Raw genomic sequence first — 19554 nt, 5'->3', positions numbered from 1 at the left:
GGAGATGGAGAAGGAGAAGGAGAAGGAGAAAGAGAAAAACAAGAAGAGGCAAAAAACGCCACTGGGCACTGGGGTTGCAAATGCAAAAAAGAAAGACAGTCCTTTCCCTCAAAGAACTTACAGTCTAATGGGGGAAGATGACACATAAAAAGAAGCTGAAAGGGGGAGGGGAAGAAGGCATTGCCCCCAGCCCATACACATAGAGGCATGGAAGAAAAGTCCAAAGGAATTCCATCTGGTGGGTAAAAGAACAGAGGGTTCTGAGCTTCCTCACTCAGGGGATCTGGGCTTGGGCATTCGGGGATCTCAGTTTCTTCAATCAAGGGATATGAGCTAGGTCACTCAGGATCTCTGGTCACTCAAGGGCTCTGAACTAAATCAGGGCCAGAGCATCTGTGTGTGGTTACTTAGGAGATGGGACTCAGTTTCTATAGCATCCTTGCTAAATAATAAAAAAACCCTCAGGCTGTTTGGAAAGTCCATAAATTCCACAGGTGGCTCCCCTTAATCACACCAAACTGTGGGAGGCCTTGGACTTCTATCTCCTGTGGGCAGGATTACACCCTTTCTACAAGCTGAGTTTGTGGAATCAGAGCAGAACTGAAGAAGTCACTAATTAAGTGAAATTCAATTAAGCATTCCTGATTTCAGAAACGAGTGTGTATGTTTAAATTAAAAATGTGAAATCTAGCCTTGCCATCGGGTACTGTTCTCCCTTTTCTGATTTCCCTGGAGCTTTGCTGTCTCCATTAGCATTAATTAACCCAAAGGTAGATAAACCAGAGAAGGTGGCAGGCAACCTGAGAACCAGAAACAGATAGCCAATAAAAGTCCTTTTGTGAGTCCAGGGCCTTGAAAGTTATGCCACATGTCCCAGCCACTAGAGACTGCTCTCACACCTCCTGACATCCACACTATTAAACAAACCTAGGCAAAGGTTTGCACCCAACCCCCTAGGGCAAGTGGAGGATCACTTTGAGCAACTTAGATGAACATGGTGGCAGGCTTGCTTATTGGAGGTTTTTTCTTTCTTTCTCTCTTTCTTGTCAGGCATGTTATAGAGACATAGGTTGGATCCTTCTACCTCTGAGATTCAATGACTGTCATTGTCTGAGTATCTCAGCCCCTTAACGTGTCCTAAGACTTCCTAGGGTCACAGACTCCCTCCAGACTGTCTCCGCCTCCCTTTTTTTCTCACTGCTAGAGGATTTGTGCCCTTGGGGACAATGGTGGGACTAGAGAGATGCCTCCCCTGGGGAGGGAAGCCCTCTTTCTCTATAACATCTGAGAAGTGGTCATCCAGCCTATGCTTGTGAGGGGGAATTCACTAGTCCACAGGTGACTAGGAGCTTCATCTAATCCATGTGGGCTAGACTGGTTTTTCCTATAAAAGAAAGGAAACAAGCATTTCTTAAGTACCTACTATGTGCCTGGCACTAGGAAAAGCATTTTACAAATATTACCTCATTTAGTGCCCACAACAACCCTGCAAGGTAAGTTCTATTATTACTGCCATCTCACAGATGAGGAAACTGAGGCAGACAGAGGTTAAGTGACTTGCCTGGGGTCACACAGTTAATAAGTGTCTGAGGCCAAATTTGAATCTGGATCTCACTGAACCCAGGCCCAGCACTAGGTATTCAAAGCCCTTCATAACCTGGCACCCTCCTTCCTTTCCAGTCTCCTCCCTCCTTCCTCCCTGACACACATTATTCAATCCAGTGACAGTGGATTCCTCACTGGTACAGGAACAAAACCCTCCATCTCTCCTCTCCTGGCATTCTCTCTGGCTGTCCCCAGTGCCTGGAATACTTTCCTTCTTCACTCCAACTACTGACATCCCGGCTTCCTTTAAGTCCCAACTAAAATCTCAGCTTGTACAGGAGGCCTCCCCCAACCTCCCTTAAGTCCACTGCCTTCCCTCTGTTAATTATCCCCTTTTCGTGCTATGTATAGCTTGCGTTGTGTATATCTGTTTGTATGTTGTCTCCCCCATTAGACTGCAAGCTTCTGTCTTTTGCCTCATTTGGTATCCCCAGAAGACAACATAGTATCTAGCACATAGTAGGCGCTTAATAAATGTTGATTGATTGATAAGACCAGCCTCAAGACAATTGATCTAGGTCTAAGACTTGAATTTCATTGATTAAAGCCAAAAAAATCTGATGTACCCTAAAGGGGTGTGTGTGTGTGTGTGTGTGTGTGTGTGTGTGTGAGTGTGTGTGTGTGTGAAGTAACAAAAAAAAACAATTAAGAAAGGAAAAGAGGTGAGATCTAGAGACAGATATAGCTGCCCTGGGAATTCACCAACCAACTTTGATTTCTCAGAGATGTGTACAAGAGATGGAAGTTGAGGCAGGTAATAGCCGAAAGGAGGATCATGTTTCTAACAGGACAGGGAAGTCTCAAAGGAGGAATGGGATCCATGTTCCAGGGGAGGAGGATGATGGAGAGGAGGTCCTGCTCAGCTTTTAATTTGCTTCTCTCCTCTCTACCAAGGACAGCTCCCTTTGCAGTGGGATGGACAGAAGTAAAGTAGTTCATAGCTCATCCAGATTCCCCAGATAGGTAAGGGAACAATGAGAGAGTGCCTAGCCACTCAGGTGATTTCAGGCCACCTGGCTCAGATGCACTCCATCCATTCATTCCCAGATCCTGATAGATCTGGTGGATGGGATGGCTGAGTCAATGTCAGTGTCAGTGAACTTTGAAAGATCGTGGAGAGAAGTGGCCTGGGACAAAAGTCTAGATTTTCCCCAAAAAGCTCAAGTCTAAAGTGTGATGTGACAGCCAGAGACCCTCATGGGAGAGCTTCTAAGAATAGGAAGGTGACAGAGTCCCTCTGTCACCTGCCCCAGGCAGAGCCCAGCTGGAGTCAGGTACTCAGTTCTAGGCACCTTGATTTCAGGAGGACATTGAGAAGCCGGAAGTGTCCAGAGGAGGCAGCCAGTATAGTCAAGGATGTTGAGTCTGTGTCTCCAGGATAGGCTGATGGAGAAAAGAAGATTCCTGGGGGACAGTCGAGCTGTCTTCAAGTATTCAAAGGGTGTCATGTGGAGAAGGGGTCATCCTCAGTTTGCTTGGCCCCAGAGGGCAGAACCAGAAACAATGGGGGGGAGGAAGAATTTCAAAAAGTCCAGTCTAAGTTAGGTGTCAGGAAAACTTCCTATCACACAGTGGGAAGGTGTAACCAGAATTGTCTTTGTTTTCTTTGAGTGACTCAATTTATCTCAGTGAGCTTTACTAGGTGCTAAGCCCCAGGCCCAAACCCCATTAGGTGTTAATGTAATCCATGTGGATGTGAACATCCCAGGGTCCTAAGGGGAGGGGCCAACTCAAGAACCAATCACCAGAGCCTGAGCTCTGGTGATTCAGATGATGTTTGATGTCTGAAGCCCTATAAGAAGGGAGGAGAGAGCCATTTGTGCGGGGCTCTGGAGATGGTGTTGATGAGGAGACTCTGGGCAGCTGTAGCTAAGGAGCCCTCCAGCTTGTAAACCCGGATGTTGAAACTTTGTTGAACTCTGGTAACTATCTGTTGAGACTTGAATCAGACAAAGTCTGTTGATGTCTGTAATTTGTTTGCATTTTGTTTTGAAGTTCAGGATGCTGGTTTTTTTCCCCTGAACTAACTGAATGATTTTTGAATTAAAAGTAAGCCTGTCAACCCCTTCACCTTGCTTTCCTTAATTAAGCAGATCGAAAGAACCTGTGCTGTTGGCAGCTTTCTGGGTGTTGGCTGTGGGTGAATCTTATACCCCCACAGAAGCTGCCAGCCGGGTTGTTGACACAGAAGGGGCTGCCTCAGTAAGTGGTAGGATCCCCACCACTGGAGGTCTGCAAAGAGAGGCTCGTTGCCCACCTGCCAGGGCTTCTGTAGAAGGGATCCCTGCTATCTATGAACTAGGGAAGGTGGTGCTTGGGAGCCCTGAAGCTCTGAGGGTCCTAGAGAGGGTCTTTGCCTGGTTAAGGTTAGAGTCATTGGCTCTTTTATACCCAGGATCCATCTTCCTCTTAAATGGCACAAGATTTGATCCTTTTCCCCATCAGTCATACAATACTCATGTGCATATGCCTTTGCACACACACACACACACACACACAAAGACACAACTACGAAATGGCCCCACTGAACACAGGCATTTGAGGAGCCCATCTTTAGGTGCTGACCCTTGATCTGAGCCAGACCCAGGCAGAGAAATCTCAAAAAAGGACCTAAGGATCTCAAAAATGGAGACCCCACTCCCAGCTCTGTTTAGATTCTTCCCAAACTGAACTGGGCTCCCTCCATGGCTGGGGGGTAGAGGGGAAGTGAATTCACCCAGGCCAGCCCTGCCTGCTCACCAAAATGCTTATCACTGATGCTGACTAAGCAATTCATGTTTGTGTGGAATTGTAAACGTCACTCAGAGCCTCAGAAGCATGACTTGGGAAAGCCCCCAGGTTACTCCTGGATACTCCAGACCTTTTCTAAGCCTCAGTCACACCCCTAAATTCAGAAGCTCCCCTGGGAATCCTGATTGCTTCCTCTAATGGGGGTATTTCTGTTCTTTCCATGAATGGAACTGGGTATAATAGCACAAGAATCAGAGGAGAAGCGGGGAGGTCATGGGCTATCCGGCTCATCCCACCTGTCTTACTTTGCCAAGATTCTTGCTGCACAGAAAGAAGGTGACATACTCACCAGGAATTAAATACCCCACCTGTGCCCAGCTAGGGGCCAGGTGAGCAGAGGAGAGAAGGGACAGGCAGAGACAACGAGAGACAGACAATCTGACCTTCCCAAGGCATTTCCTGAATCCAGCAGGGTAGGGAGCAGGAAAAGGTTGGGGAACTTAGAAATAACATAAACTTAGATCGGGGTGGAAGTGGACCCAATCTGCCTCCAAGTGAGGTGATGGGAACATCACTTTTCTCAGTCTCTATTTCTTTCTGTGTCTCTTTGTATTTTTATTTCTGTGTTTCTCTATCACTATCTCTGTCTTACCTTCTCTTTCTACATCCATATTTCTTCTCTGTTTCCTTCTGTCTCTGCTTTTCTCTTTCTGCTCCTATATTTTTTTCTCTCTCTTGTCTCTTTCTTTCTCTCTGTCTCTCTCTCTCTCTTTGTCTCTGTCTCTGTCTGTCTGAATCTCTGTGTCTCTGTGTGCCTCTGTCTCTCTATCTCTATCTGTCTCTCTCCTTTCTTTGTCTCTGTCTCTGTCTGTCTCTGTGTGTGCATCTCTCTGTCTTTCTCTCTCCTCTCTGTCTCTCTGTGTGTCTGTCTCTGTCTCTCCCCGCATCTCTCTCTCTCTCTCTCTCTCTCTCTCTCTCTCTCTCTCTCTCTCTCTCTCTCTCTCTCTCTCTCTCTCTCTCTCTCTCTCTCCCTCTCCGATTGACTAGAGAAGTCTGCCTCTCTCAGGATGTCCAACTCGGATAGACCCTCAGGGGAAACAGATGTCCGGCAGCTCCTGAAACTCTACAGAACTGAGATCTCTATGGCAGTGGATGACACTTTCCCGCTGCTCCATGGCCTGGCCGATCATGATGTCATCACAGAGGACAAGTTCAAGGTAGGAGAAGGGATTCTTTAAGCCTTGATTTTTGGAGTCCTTAGGTCTTGAGGTCTGCAGGTCTCTCGCACCTGTATGTGCCCTGATATTAGATGAAAACCCTGTGAAAGAAGCCTGTTCCTCACCCCTTCCATCCCCAACTGAGACCTTCAGGCTGGCTGGGGGTCTCCTCCCTTTGTGGCCTTTACTGAGGTCCAGGTCTACAAGAAGACAGAATGAGCTAGGAGCAGGCAGGACTCTGGGGAAACCTTTCCCCTTCCTCTGGCCCCTGGATCCATAGAAGTAGGGCAGATGGGGCTCAGGGAGGGGGGCTTAGGGATCAGCTGTGGCCTTGATGCTGTCACCCCCTCAAGGCCTAGAAGGCTCATGTCAGGGGTCAGGCTCTCCCCATCAGGAGACAAGGGGGCCAGCCCCAGACTTCCACTTGCCCTTGGCTAAGTTCCTTCCCTCTCCGGGCCTCAGTTTTCCCAGCTTTGGGGGCTCAATGGCCTCCAAAGTCATTTCTAACTCAATGGTTGCAAGAAAGGGGGAAATCAGGGAAAGATGGCCAGAGCCCACGCCTGTTCCCACACCAGGCATGCTTCCTTTTAGGAGACTCAGAGCCTGAGAGAAAAAGAAGGCTGCCACAAGGCCCTCCATGCCCTGCTCAGCTGGCTCCTGGGGAGGGACTCAGCATCCATACGAGGCTTCTGGACCGTGCTGTTTAAGGACTACAACCTAGAGAGATATGGGAGGTTACAGGCCATTCACAACAGCTTCCCCAAAGGTGAGGGGAAGGTGGTCTGGGGGCCTCCCTCTGTCCAGATGACTGTCCTGGCAGTGCTAGCTCTTCCCCATGCCCCAGCTACCCCACTTCTATGGATCCAGGGACCAAAGGAAGGGGGAAATATTCCCCCAGAGAGCCCTGCCTGCTCCCAGCTCACACTGTCTTGCAGACGTGGACCTCAGCCGAGGCCACAAGGGGAGGAGACCCCCAGCCAGCCTGAAGGTCTCAAGCACCTACAGACTCCAGGGGAAGAGGAAGGGCCTTGAAGAAAAGGAGCTCCCTCAACCAGCCTCCCAGTCCCTAAGATGTGCTTCTAGTCCAGGTCGGTGACAGAAAGATGTCTTGAATGTGCCTGGTGGTCCCATGGCCCTTTGTGATCCCGCTCCCCTAGTCCCGGGCCCTGGCTTCCCTGTCCCCACCCGCACACTCTACTTTAGGACACCCTACCTTAGGGGTCTCTATAGCTACATAGTGCTCAGGTCCCACTGCCCCCCACCTTTCCCCCATCAAGCCCAATCTCTACCTAGGAGTCTATTTACCTTCTTATTACTGTGCAGGACCTCCCCACAAGGTGAAGCCTCCAAAGAAGCCAGAGAACCCAGAGCCCCCACGCTTCCCTCTGGGAAATGGTGAGTGAAAGCTCTTTGAATTGAGCTCCTGTGGGATACTCCCCCTCCCCACCCCCCATAGCCAGGCCCATCCTGGGTGTAAGGATCCGCCTTCAGGGGCTAGGCTAAACTGAGCTGGTGCCCCCCAAATGCCCGCCTGCAGTACCATGGTGGAGGTTGGGGGAGCCAGCAGCAAGGGCTTTTGAGACATGTGACCTGTGGGCCTTGTAGTACCCTTAACCCAAATCACCAACACATCCAGGACAGCTTATGGTTTTCCAGGCTCTTTACAAACATGGCTTCCTTTGGTCCTCACCTTGCTCATTTCACAGAGGAGGACATTGGGGTTCAGAGAGATTCAGCAATAGTCGCCTTCATACAGCTAATAAGTGTCAGGTTCCAAGTTCAGGCAGTTTGTATGAGGATGGGGGGGGAGGGCGGGCAGCTGGTTCACTCTATGAAGGCATGTTGCGGGTTATAGTTAGAAGAATCATTCTCTATTTCTGAATCCACCTTTTTGTTAGTCACTGAATTGAGCAGTGCTTTCAGTGAAATCTCATTTGCCACAAGCATAACTGAAGAGTCTGGACCCTGAGGAAAGCAGGCCTGGGCCAATCCTGGGCAATCTGACTGATGTCCTTCCTCCCTGGATCTCAGTTCCTTGTAAAATGAACAGTGTTTGGTGGCACAGTGCAGAGTGCTGGACCTGGAGTCAGAAAGGCTCATCTTCTGAGTTCAAATCCAGCCTTGGACACTTACTAGCTGTGTGACCCTGGGCAAGTCACTTAACCCTGCTTACCCCAGTTTCCTCATCTGTAAAACGAGCTAGAGAAGGAAATGGCAAATCACTCTGGCATCTCTGCCAAGAAAACCCCAAATGGGGTCACAAAGAGTTGAACATGACTGGAAAACGACTGAACAACAATCACATTAAATAATACTGTGTGGAAAGGAATGATATCTCCAGGGCATCCAGTCTGAAATGTCCAGTAGTTAGCCTGTCAGTCAACAAACATTTATTATACATAAACAGAATCTAACAGTGAGAGAGAGAGAGAGAGAGAGAGAGAGAGAGAGAGAGAGAGAGAGAGAGAGAGAATAACAGGAGAAAGCTATTTCTGTTGAATGCTGAGGTCAGCAGCCATGTTATAAAGATGAGAGAAGTGGTATGAGAAGAGGTAGGAAGTATCAAGAGCTTTTTTAGGAGTCTGAGTGAGGAAGAGAGGGTAAATAGAGGATGATATTTAGCAGGGGTCTAGGGAAGGGTTTTTGAGGAAGAGGGAGACAAGGACATGTCTTTGGGCAGCAGTGATGGAGCCAGTAGATGAGGAGTGGCTGAAGATGAGAGTGAGAATCTGCTAGAAAAGACAGAAGGGCACAGGATTAAGGATGCATGGGGAAAGGTTGGCTTTAGTGAAGGGGTGTTAACCTCTTCATAACAGACAGGAATAAAGGAGAGGGTGCCAAGAGGTTGTGAGAGGAGGAAGAAGAGGGGAGAAATGGAAGGTCTCAGTTTTGTTTTTTTGGTAAAGTACAAGATGGGTTTTCAGCTGATAGGGTGGAGGGAGAGTGTCCAGGAAAGAAAAGAAAGTTTAGAAAAGCTGCTGTGGTGAGTGGGAGACTGAATCAATTAAGGTGTAAAAGAATTGTCTTGCTGCAGTGAGAGCCTGGTTGAGATTATGTAAAACAAAATGGTTATGGATGGTTCTGTGATTCTTTTCCAGCGTCATTCAGTAGTATGTAAGTTGGGGTGCAGGCCTTGAATGGTGGGAGGGATCCAAGACTAAAGCTTGGCAGGGCAAGATCAGAAATAAAACAGGGTAATGGACTTGAGAGATGACGATGGAGGAGAGATGAGCTGGTTCACCAAGGACTCAAAATGGGGAAGAGAGGAGAGTGTAGCCATTGCAAGAATCAAGGCCTAGGGAAGAAATGGGGGATGGAGGGATTGGAGGCTGCCATGAGGGTGGAGAACAGGAGTATGATAGATATGAGAGGAGGTTGTGCATAGGTGTTCAGAGCAGGTGTGTGCTTTTTGGTTCAGTAGTAGACTAACAGGTATCTATCTTCTCACCTCTTGGCCCCACAGGAATTCGGAGTGTGTCTGCATCGGTGCAGAGGGCTGTGGCTGTGGCCTCCAGTGAGCTCCCAGGCACCTGTGGGGCAGTGGAGGGTGTCCTTATCAAACAGGTGTTTGAGTCAGGTAGATGATGTGTATGGGGGTGGGGCAGGGCCTGAAGAGCAACTGAAAGCCCCTAAGGCCATCTTGTCCCTAGAGCCAAAGTGGGAAAAGGAGCCTGACTTGGAGCTGATGGGGTAGCCCAGCCACTCTAGTCATCCTGCATCAGACATGGGGCCAAGAGAGCTGATATAGGGACTGAGGGCTCCAGCACCAGTAGAGTCAGGGGATAGAACACTCCATGGCCCCCAGTCCAGCCCTCACCTGACCCCAGACCCTCCCTTCCAGGAGGCTCCAAGAAATGTATCCAAGTTGGGGGAGAGTTTTATACACCAGGTAAATTTGAGGAGCCCAGTGGAAAGAACAAAACAAGAAGCCCGAAGCCACCAACACGAACCAAAGCTACCCAAGCACCCCAAAACGTAAGGCCCGCAGGGAGGTGGGATTAACAGCCCTTGTCTGAGGATGCAGTGTCCTATCCTCTAAGATGGGATTTCCCTCTCATCTCTACTGCCCAGCCCTGCCCTACCCTACAGTAGCCCCACTGTGAGGGCCTCCACCCAACCGAAAGGCACCCAAGGATGCTGACCACGATCTGGGAAGCCTCAGGGGCAGTCCCAGAGCTTCCTGGGAGGAAAGATTCACTGAACTCCTCAGGCCCCCTCCCTGACTCCCAGATCCCTGCCAGAGACCATCCGTGCTGGGGCCTTCCAGAGACAGTGTGACTATGGGGATCTCCTCAGAAACAGTGGGCAGATAGCACTCCCCATTCTCAGGACTCCCTGGGCCTCTCCTCATCTGTGTGCTGGCTTTAGGGTCAGAAGAGTTGCCTCTGAGGCCTCCAAGGGCAGCCTGGCTGGCCCTAAAACTTCTCTTTGTCTCCATCACATCTGCAGCCTGGTACCACACCATATCTCTTCACTGAGGCTGCTAGAATGAAGGGGCTTTGCCCAGTGCAGAGGGCAATGACAGGGTCAGAGCTCACCTTCTGATGGGTGGGGGCCCTCTGGTTTTCCACCCCCAGGGCAGAGCAGAGCTGCAGCTGAGCCAACAGCACAGTGTGCCTGCCACTCCAGCCCAGCCCCCAGAGCTGCACCTCCACCAGGTACAGATAGGCTCACTCCTTCCCCTTCCCCTTTCTTGTTCCCTTTCCTCCTCCTCCCCTACCCTGCTCCATCCACCAGGCCACCCAGCCCCAGGTGGAGGTGAAATGGGGCGGGTTCAGGTGTGAGGAATGACCAGGCAAGTTCATCTAGCAGAATTCTAACCTAGTCTGACTGAGGGGCTGGAAGGACATTGGAGAGCTCCAACAAGGCCCAGAAGGGGCATGACTTCACACCAACAGATGGCAATTCCAAGACTGGTACTGGCATCCCCTCAGGAGACCTACACTTTAATTTGGATGAATGGCCACTTTCGAGAATCTGAAGGGCTGTATTAGGAAGCAGGGATCGGCTTTGTTCCACTTGTCCCCCCAGAGCAGAGACAGAGACCTGAGTGTCAGAGAAGACCTTCTAACAATGAGAACTGTCTCTGAGTGGTGTGGGGTGCCTGGGAAGGTGGTGAGCACCTCCTCCAAGTGGAGGCTGGGTGACCCCTTTTTGAAGGATGCAATAGAGAAGACAATCACTGAGCTCCCTTCCAGCTCTGACGTTCTGTGATGGGGCGGGGCAGGGGCAGAGGGAATGAGAGTTATTAGCATGATTATGTGAGCTGCTGGCTCTACTTTGGGAAAACCCTGAAACAGGCCAAGGCAAGCTGGAGGGCATGGGCTCCCAGGGGAGAAGAGATGAGGCTGAAGAATAGGGATATGGTTCACTGGGTTGGGGGAAGAGGTGAGATGGATCCCTTGAACCATATGAGCAAGCCTGGGCAGCCCCGCCCCTGCTACCTGCCATTTTCCAATGGGCCCATCAGATAGCGGTCTCTGGCTCAGACCTGTAATTAAGGAGGCAGAGTACTGGAGCAGGCAGCAAAACTGGCATTTTGGTTCCCCCGGCTTTAGAAGAACGATGATGAGTGTGCTGTGTGCAGAGATGGTGGGGAGCTGATCTGCTGTGATGGTTGTCCCCGAGCCTTCCACCTGGCCTGCCTAGAACCACCATTGACAGAGATTCCCAGGTAAGAGCCCAACGGAGCCAGAGCCTAAGGGAGCCAGAGCCTAGGAGGTCCACAGTCCCCCACTTACCAGGTCAGTCCAACCAAGGCCCCCATGCTCCAAAAGCTTGGCAGCTTGGAAGAAGCTTAGACACGAAGATGAAAGTGAAGGGTGCGGGGTAGGATTTTCCCAATTAGCTGTGGTCCTGTCCACTATTTGGCATGACAGATGGGGGTATTGGGGGCAACCTAGGGTGAGTATATCATCACAAGCCACCCTATAATCACCTCCCAACCAGAGAGGGAAAGGTTTAGCTGGACAGCAGTCCATCTTGCCCAGAGGATACAGGGAGAGTTCATCTGAAGAAGATGGGCTGGGAGGTGGGGAGGAAAGAGTAAATAGGTTACAAGCCCAGTAGGCACCAGAACTGTGATATGGTAATTTAAGAAGCTAGTGAGTTCTTAAGCCGCCGGGGAGGAAGTGTTTGGCTGGCCTCTGCTCTGCTCGGACTCCGTCTGGAGCCCTGTGGTCAGTCCTGGGCACCAGAGTTTGAGAAGGACATTGATAATCTGGGAAGTGCTCCAAGGAAGGCAAGCAGGATATCCAAGGGTCCTGAGTCACCTTGGAGAAGGTGACCACTGTCATCACACAGCTGAAGAGCTAACTTGGGGAGGCAGGTGGAGGCTTGTTCTCCTTGGGCCCAGAGGACAGAACCAGGATAAGGAGGTGGGGGTTGGGGTGTGGAGCCAAGGCAGAGAGGTTTAGCAATGAGGCAGATTAAGGTTGGATGTCAGAAACAAGAGCCCATCAGTGGGAGGGTCTGCCTTGGAAGGTGGTGAGCTCTCTATCCTGGGAGCCTCAAGCAGAGGCTGAACAACCATTTGACAGGTTTGTTAAGGAAGAGGCTTCTTTCAAGTAAGGGTTAGATTAGATGCCTCTGAGGCCCCTGCCAGGCCTGAGACTAATTCTGTGACCAAAAATGTCATTTCTAGACTTCCTAAAATAGATGGTTTGGGAGGAAGGGTACTGGGAAACACTGGTGAATGGGCTTGCCCCTTTCTCCCCTTCTCTGTGTTTCTCCAGTGGAATGTGGCGGTGTGGATGCTGCATAGTTGGGAAGGTGCACCAGGATGGGCCTCACGGAGAGGAAAGAGCCCTCCACCCAGAGACTCCGGTATGCAACTGGCCTGAGGCCCCTCAGATCTTCAGGGATAGGAGTCTTCTTTTCTCCAACAGTTACTTTGTGCATGGTTCTGATTATCTGTCCCAGAAGGGACACAACCCAAAAGTTTGTGGAGTGGGTAGACAGTCAGCTTGAGGGGCCGTTTTCCATCCATTGACATTGTCCAAAAGAGGCCATTGAACATTCAGAGCCAGACATTCCTGTTTTTTTCCAAGTAGGCTCTCCTTGGGCTAAGACCAGCTAGAACACAGGGGAGGAACCCCATCCAGGAGCCCACCCCAGGCCTGGGGGCTACTTTCACCTTCAAGCAGCCTCTCCCTCCTGCTTCTTCTCCATCTCTGATGCCAGTGCTTCCTCTGGCTACCTGCCAGCCCCTGCAGAACTCAGGGCCCGAGAGGCAGCAGGTGAGTGAGATGCTGCAAGGTCACAGGCTGTGGATCTCCAGTCCTTTCCTAGGGCTGCCCTAACTCTCTGGGCTTGGTCTAGCTTTTTCAAGCCGCTTGGGCCTATCCCCAGGATTCTAGGCCTTTCCACCCTTTCCGCTGACTCTGTCATTGTATCCAGATGGTAGTTTTAGGCAGCACAGCAGGGGCTAGCCAGGGGCTTACTAATGAACAAAGCAATAAACAAAGTCATCCCTTCATAGGCTGGGAGCCCAGGCCTTTTAGACCACAGACACAGGGCTGCCATGGACTATAGTGGCCAGCTAGTTCAACTCATGCTGTAGCCAGAAGCTCCCCCGCTACATCCTCCACAAGGATGGATTCTTCAGGCTCTGCTCACAGACCTATAGAGAGGGGGCACCCACTGCCTCCTGAGCAGCTTGTTCCATTCTGGAACATCTGGCTAGTAAGTCTCCCCCTGGGTGCAGGTTTTGCCTCCTGGGGCCAAGCAGGCTAAGTCTGAGCCCTTCGACACAGGACAGCCTTTCAAATGCCACCAAGCTGTGGGGGAGAACTGAACTGATAGATTACAAATGCTGATTGATTGATAACAGTTGGAATCCAGAAGAGTACTGGGTCAGAGCTAATAGTTACCCTTCTGTCTTTGGGTCTGCAGAGATTTAAGTGAGATTAATCTAAACTCTTACATGTGGGTTCGAAAATTCAGCAGTTCATCTGAATAAGATTCCACATTTCTGGGGACTTCAGGTCTGACTGACGTGAACTGTAGTGAGATTGCAGTAGAAAAGGCAAATTCAAGCCAAGGCTGCATTGAGAGACATGGGGTCCACAATGAGGGAGGAGAGAGCCTTCCTCTGCCTTGGTCAGACCATAGGTGGAGGGCTGTGGTCAGTTCTGGATGCCACAGTTTAAGAAAAGTATTGATCAGCTGGAGAGTGTGTCCCTCCCACCTCAGCTGCCAAGGCCTAAGCTGCCTCAGGAAGTGGTGGGTTGTCCTTCAGTGCAGGTCTGTAAGCCAAGACTAGATGGTCACTTTTCCTGGAGATGGTCCAAATGACCTTGGAGACTCTTTGACTATGACTGAAGTTATGGTTCAGGATGAGAAACTATCAAAGATTTGGTTTGTAGCATCTATAAAGAATGTGGCACTGCCCTACCTCCCTGGCTTCCCAACTCTCTCCAGGCTTCTCTTCCTAGGCTAGGACTGGCTTGCTCATCCCACACTGCACTCATGCTGGAAGCTTGAAGTGGTTCTCCAGAGGGCTGCCCACACAGCTACAGGCTCCTAGGAGTTGAAATGAGGCAGAGATGTAGATGCAAAGTGGAGTGAACTGAGAGTCCAATTTTGGCCCTCTATAAAGAAAGGCATTGGGAGGTGTCGGTGGGAGGTGTTGGGTACTCAGCCCTCTGGTTCCGAAGAGACAGGAGGCTGAGGGAGGTGATGTCAGTCAAGGCTTGAGTTAGCAGCATGGTGGTGAGGTTAGAGCTTAACCTGGGAGGGGCAGCTTGCTCCCAAGTTCCAACCAGGTGAAACAGAATTTGCAATCTCTCTCACCCACCTTTCCTTCTGAGGAGCTCTCCACACCTGGACGGAGAGGCTGCTTTGAGTCCACCTTCTCTCAGCAGAGTCTCAGGCTGCTTTTCTTTGTGTTTCACCCCAAAAGTCCTTTCCTGGCCTCTTTTAGTGAAAGCAATGTCTTCATAGGAAAGGTGGCAGTTCCTTATATGTGACATTGTTGTATGTTGTGGAGTTACACCTGCAGAGCTTCCCAGGCAGGGACTTCTCTGCCACCTAAGAGAGTGCTATGGTCTCAGAGATACAACAATTCATTGCCAGCTGTCTTTTTTTCTGGTAGGCTCTCTCCTCGGAGGAGCAATCACAGGAAGGAGAGTGTTGGCAGTTGGGGGTGAGATGTGAGGAGGGGGCATGCTGCGCTACCCTCCTGGTGATGGGATCTCTCTGTAGCAGAAGCTCTCAGCTGAGGAGAGGTGTGGAGTCTGCCAAGGAAGTGAGGATGTGCTTCACTGTGCCCAGTGCTCCAGGGCCTTCCACTGGCACTGTCATTTCCCAGCCAACTCCAGCAGGACAGGGTGAGTGAGGTCTGGACGATGCCGGGCTGCTGCTCAAAGCAAGCCTGCTGGAATGAAGCCCTCCCAAGAGGCCACTGGGGACCAAGAACGGACACCCTTGGAGCCCCTGAGATCTCTGATCTCTAGGAATGCTGGGTACCTTAAGCATACTTCCTAACTGGCTAAAAAGATGGTGAGATTTTGCCTTTAGAGAAATATTCCTTTGTGTGTCAAGCTTTCACACCTTCGTGTGAATGAATTACTATGAGAGTTTAGGTTAGGAAAAAGAAGATTAAGGAGTGATCTTGGAACTTACAGCCTAGAGGGAAGGCCTAGTGGGGAAGATGAGGCACTGGGCTTTCCATCAGGGAATAGTCACCAAAATAGAGGGGAATGTCAGAGATTAAAAAGACATCAGAATTCTCACCTTCTCAAGGGGTGGGAGGGAGGGAGAGAATTTGGAACTGAAATTTTTTTTAAATTAATGTTAAAATTTTTAGTGTAATTGGGAAATATTTAATGAAATAAAAAATATTTTTAAAAAAGACATCATAGTTGATCTAGGTTGTCCCCAGGGCCATCTCTGACTATAGAAACAGGAGGCTCGCCTGGGACAAACTCTTCAAACCTAGTTAACTTGAGCCTGGTAAACTGAGCCCTTCCCCAGGAATGGAAACATTAATGTGGGGGAAACCTGAGCCTCCACTCTCCTCTGCCCACCTGTGTCCTGCCCACAAGTTCAGCTCACCCTACCTTCTACCCAACCATGAAGGAAGCAGCTCTACCTTCTCTGCCCTTTCCTCTCATTCCAGGGGGATTGTCAAGTGCAAACTCTGTTCACAAGACCCTGCCCTCACTCCTGGAGAGGATACTCTGAGCCCTAGCATCTCAGCCCTGGAGTCTGTGAAGGTCTTTACCAAGCTCATCAATCTACTGAGACTTCCTAAGCCCTGCCTAAATGCCTATGCCCTGAAAGGTGTAGGAAATCCTTCTTTGTGTGCACAGGGGCAATGCCAAGATGACCACTGTGCGGGCTTCCTGGATGCCCTCCTAGGAGTCTGAGGGAGCTTCAGGCTCTACCCTGTACATGTCTGCACAGGCCACTGTCCACTGGAAATTAAGGGGAGCTGGGAGGTTCAAGAATAGACCTTGACTGAATGGGCCCAAGCCCTCTTTCTAGAATTCAAGTTAGTCCAAAAGATGTTGAATAATGTCTTAATTAACTAACAACTTCGTTGTGGTGGCTGTTTAGTCATTTTTCAGTTGCGTCCGACTCTCCATGACCCCATTTGGGGTTTTCTTGGCAAAGATACTGGAACTATTTGCCATTTCCCTCTCCAGTCCATTTTACAGATGAAGAAACTGAGACAAACAGGGTTCAGTGACTTGCCCAGGGTCACACAGCTAGTAAGCCTCTGAGGTCATATTTAAACTCAGAAGATGACTCTTCCTGACTCTAGTCCAGGCACTCTACTTTGCCACCTAGCAACTCTTAACTAACTTAACTAAACCTATGTTCACACTGCCAACTTTCCAGGCTCCCTGATCCACAGGTCTCCCCAGACTTTCAAAGGGAGCTTCCAACAAAGCCCCTTAGGGCCTGTGGGGCCAGCACCAAGGTGGGGAGGGAAAGAGGGTTAGAAAAGGTAGCCCCCTCCCCTCCTGTGGCAGGAGGTGTACACTGGCCCCTGACCCCTCAGGACCGGAGGCTAGCAGTCCCCCAGGAATCAGGACAAGGGCCTCTAGGCAGTCTGCGAGTTGGGGTTGGTGTCCTGGGGAGATATCCCGCCTTAGCCCCAACCACCACTTGAAACTTGGGCTGACATTTCACTTCTCTCCAACCCAGGTGAGTGGAGATTCTTCTCGGAATGAGACCATTCTGAACAAAGATGAGCTGGACTCACTTCTGGGAGAGGTAACTGACCTGTGGCGTCCTCCATTAGCCCCTAGTGAATTCTGCCTTATTGGATCTGATTCATTGTTCTAGCCCTTTGAGATTACCCTAAATCCCGATTGGCATCCATCATGTTAGCCTGGAAATGTGTCCCTTCATCCAAATCATTGCTGAACATATGAAATAGCCCAAGGTTCAGCATAGATCCCTGGGGTACTCCACTAGAGGACCCCCCTTCACTAAGGCAGAAATTGGTCTATTAAATAATACTCTGTGAGTCCAGTTCTTGACCCAGGCACCTGCCTAGGCCACCATTCAGCCTCCTCCCTCTTATCATCTTGTACATAAGGTCCTTGGACCTGATGAGCTCCAAGTTCCTTCTAGCTCTGAATCAATGATCCCAGGGTACCCCTTTGAACTGTACTCTCTGCATTGATGACACGAGGGGCTGGACTGTGGGGTCTTAAAGGGCCCTTCTAGTTTTATCCATCTAGTCTTCTTGGTGTCAAGGAATAGAAAATTATTACTGTCCTGGGACCTGGAAGTTCAGAGAATGCCTGGACAGTTCCTACATCTAGTCAAGTTCCCGGTCAAAGGTGGTTATTTTTCAGGTGGGATGGAGTCAGGGTGGGGCTGAAATGGAAGGATGGGTTGGGGATAGATGGGTGAAGAGAAGGTTCCTACACCTAGAGCTGGAAAGGACCTTCCAGGCCAGGGAGTGCATCCCTCTTGTTTTGCAAAGGGAGAAACTGAGGCTGAACATGGTTCAGTGAGTTGCTGAGGGTCACACAGCTAGTAAGTGTCAGAGGCAGAATTCGCACCCAGGATTTGTCCCTGACTCCAAGTGCGGCACCCTACCTACTAAGCCCTGGCTTAGTCCAGATGGGGCTTCAACCCCCCACTCCCAGGCAGAGGAGGCCAATACCTTATCCATTAGGCAGACTTTTCTGAGGTGGAGGCAGGTGGGTGGCCTCATCACCTTTTCCTACAATATTGTGGTCCCCTGAACCTGAGAGCATGGTGGGGCTCTGTCTTCCAGAACTCCTTTGATGGAATCCTGCAGTGGGCATTCCAGAACATGTCTCGCCCCCTCTCTGAGGCCCAGAGCTTTTTCTCTTAGTGCCCCATAAAATGGAGCCCAGCCAGCCAAGGAGGAATGCAGACAGGTGGCGGTAACAGAGACCTTGAGAAGCCCTGGGCTCTTTCCCACAACCATGTCCAGCAATCTGTGATATCTTGGGCACCTTCTGAATGCAGGAGCAATGGCCAGTGTTTGTCTGTATGATGCCATAGGACTGTACTTTTGGGGAGGCGATAGAGGAGGGGGATGGAGTATGTGGAAGCGACAAAGGTGGAGGGCCAAGGAGGGAGGTACAGCTGGACCCTAGATAAAAATCAATGAGATGAATAAAATAAATGAAAAAAAATCCACGTTAGAGGCTCGTGGCATAAGGAAGAGGGGGCTGGATTTGGCATCCAGGGGCTTCAAGGTCCACCTCTGACAATTGACTTCTGCACATGACCCTAGACAAGTCACTTGGCCTCTGGTGTGTTGGGCAGTGTTACTAAGCAAGGTATCAGTGGGATTAAGGGCATTTCCACATGGCAATATCACCCATCTCTGGGGCATTTAGCATTGTACAAACTCACTAACTTCTCACCTGTCGGACTGGTGCTGCTGAAAGGAATTGGTTTGTATACCAGTTCTACCACGTACAAACTTTGTAACTTTGGGCAAGTAGCTTAACCTCCCAGGGGCTCCCACCTCCTCTTTGGTAAGATAAGGTCACTGCCTGCTGCAGTGTCCATGACCAGAGGGCCCCCTCTTTGCTGGTGGAACTTAGAGAATCTCATCTAGAAAACAAGCCCAGCAACTTCACATCATCTCTTAAGTTAGGGAAATAATCCGATAGGAGTGAATCCTGCTCAAGAATGAGCCCTTCTGTGCACACAGGTGAAAGAGATTAGGCCAAAATCTAGAATTTTCTTCCCAGAGGTTCTGATGCATCTACACCAACAAGAAGGTGTGAATCTCTCAAGGAGGAGCCAGGCACAGGGTAGCTTCAAAGGAAATGACCATGTTGAGGGGTGCAGCTGTCCTGGCTTCCTGGGGCTAATTTGAATTCTTGGCATACATCTGGGACCTCCTTTGGCCAGGGTGCACAGCCTCTTCCAGGGTATTGGAGTATGCTCCTTGTCAGACCCTTCCCCAGTATCCACCTACCTCTCTGTCTCCCTGTGCTGACCTTGGCTATAGAAATGACTCACTCTGACTTCTTAGATTTCCCCATCAAGATTCATTTGGTGCTTTTCTAGGTCTGTTTGAAGGAGTTTGGGAGGAGAGCTCACTTTACTGCTTCCTGTTACTCTAACTTGGTTCTGTCTCCATCATAATAAGCTTTTTCAATTCAAATTAACACCTACTATGTCACTATACGAGGTGGTATACTATGCTACAATATACTGTACTCTGATGAAGATACAAGCACAAAAATTAAATAGACTTTGCCTTCAAAAACATTTCTGCTAGGGGTGTGTGTGTGTGTGTGTGTGTGTGTAATAACATGTACATGTAAAGATTAATACGAAATACATAGCAAACAAAAACAAGGGATTTGGGGGAGAAGACCCAACCACTGGAGGGATCAGGAGGTGGCCACTGAACAAAGCCACGAAAAAAGTTAGGTATTTCCAGTGACGGAGGTGAGGAGAGCGACCATTCCAAGCCTTCGGGACACCTTGGCAAAGGCCCGAAGAGCGGAAAGGGAAAGGGAACATTGACGGATGAGTGAAGGAAAGT

At 49.9% G+C, this 19554-nt stretch overlaps 1 protein-coding gene across 1 annotated transcript; it reads left to right on the top strand.

Annotated features, from left to right (window-relative positions):
• The first annotated feature begins 5402 nt into the window (after positions 1-5402).
• On the top strand, positions 5403-17874 carry AIRE (autoimmune regulator). The gene is made up of 15 exons (XM_036755463.1): positions 5403-5552; positions 6144-6318; positions 6488-6640; positions 6876-6947; positions 9016-9129; positions 9394-9527; positions 10130-10210; positions 11111-11226; positions 12287-12323; positions 13698-13775; positions 14757-14881; positions 15673-15838; positions 16414-16479; positions 16707-16775; positions 17794-17874. Exons 1-15 carry the CDS (start codon positions 5403-5405, stop codon positions 17872-17874), a joined length of 1617 nt encoding a protein of 538 aa, XP_036611358.1.
• Positions 17875-19554: the final 1680 nt, after the last annotated feature.

This window comes from Trichosurus vulpecula, chromosome 4 (assembly GCF_011100635.1).
Source record: "Trichosurus vulpecula isolate mTriVul1 chromosome 4, mTriVul1.pri, whole genome shotgun sequence".
Lineage (NCBI taxonomy): Eukaryota > Metazoa > Chordata > Mammalia > Diprotodontia > Phalangeridae > Trichosurus > Trichosurus vulpecula.
The sequence above is the reverse complement of the archived record's forward strand: the minus strand, read 5'-3'. Positions and strand labels throughout refer to the sequence as shown.

Coding starts and splice junctions, on each gene's coding strand:
- AIRE (XM_036755463.1), top strand. CDS start 5,403: ATGTCCAACTCGGATAGACCCTCAGGGGAAACAGATGTCCGGCAGCTC. Junction 10,211..11,110: donor CAGAGCTGCACCTCCACCAG/GTACAGATAGGC, acceptor CCCCGGCTTTAG/AAGAACGATGATGAGTGTGC. Junction 12,324..13,697: donor GATGCTGCATAGTTGGGAAG/GTGCACCAGGAT, acceptor TGGATGCCACAG/TTTAAGAAAAGTATTGATCA.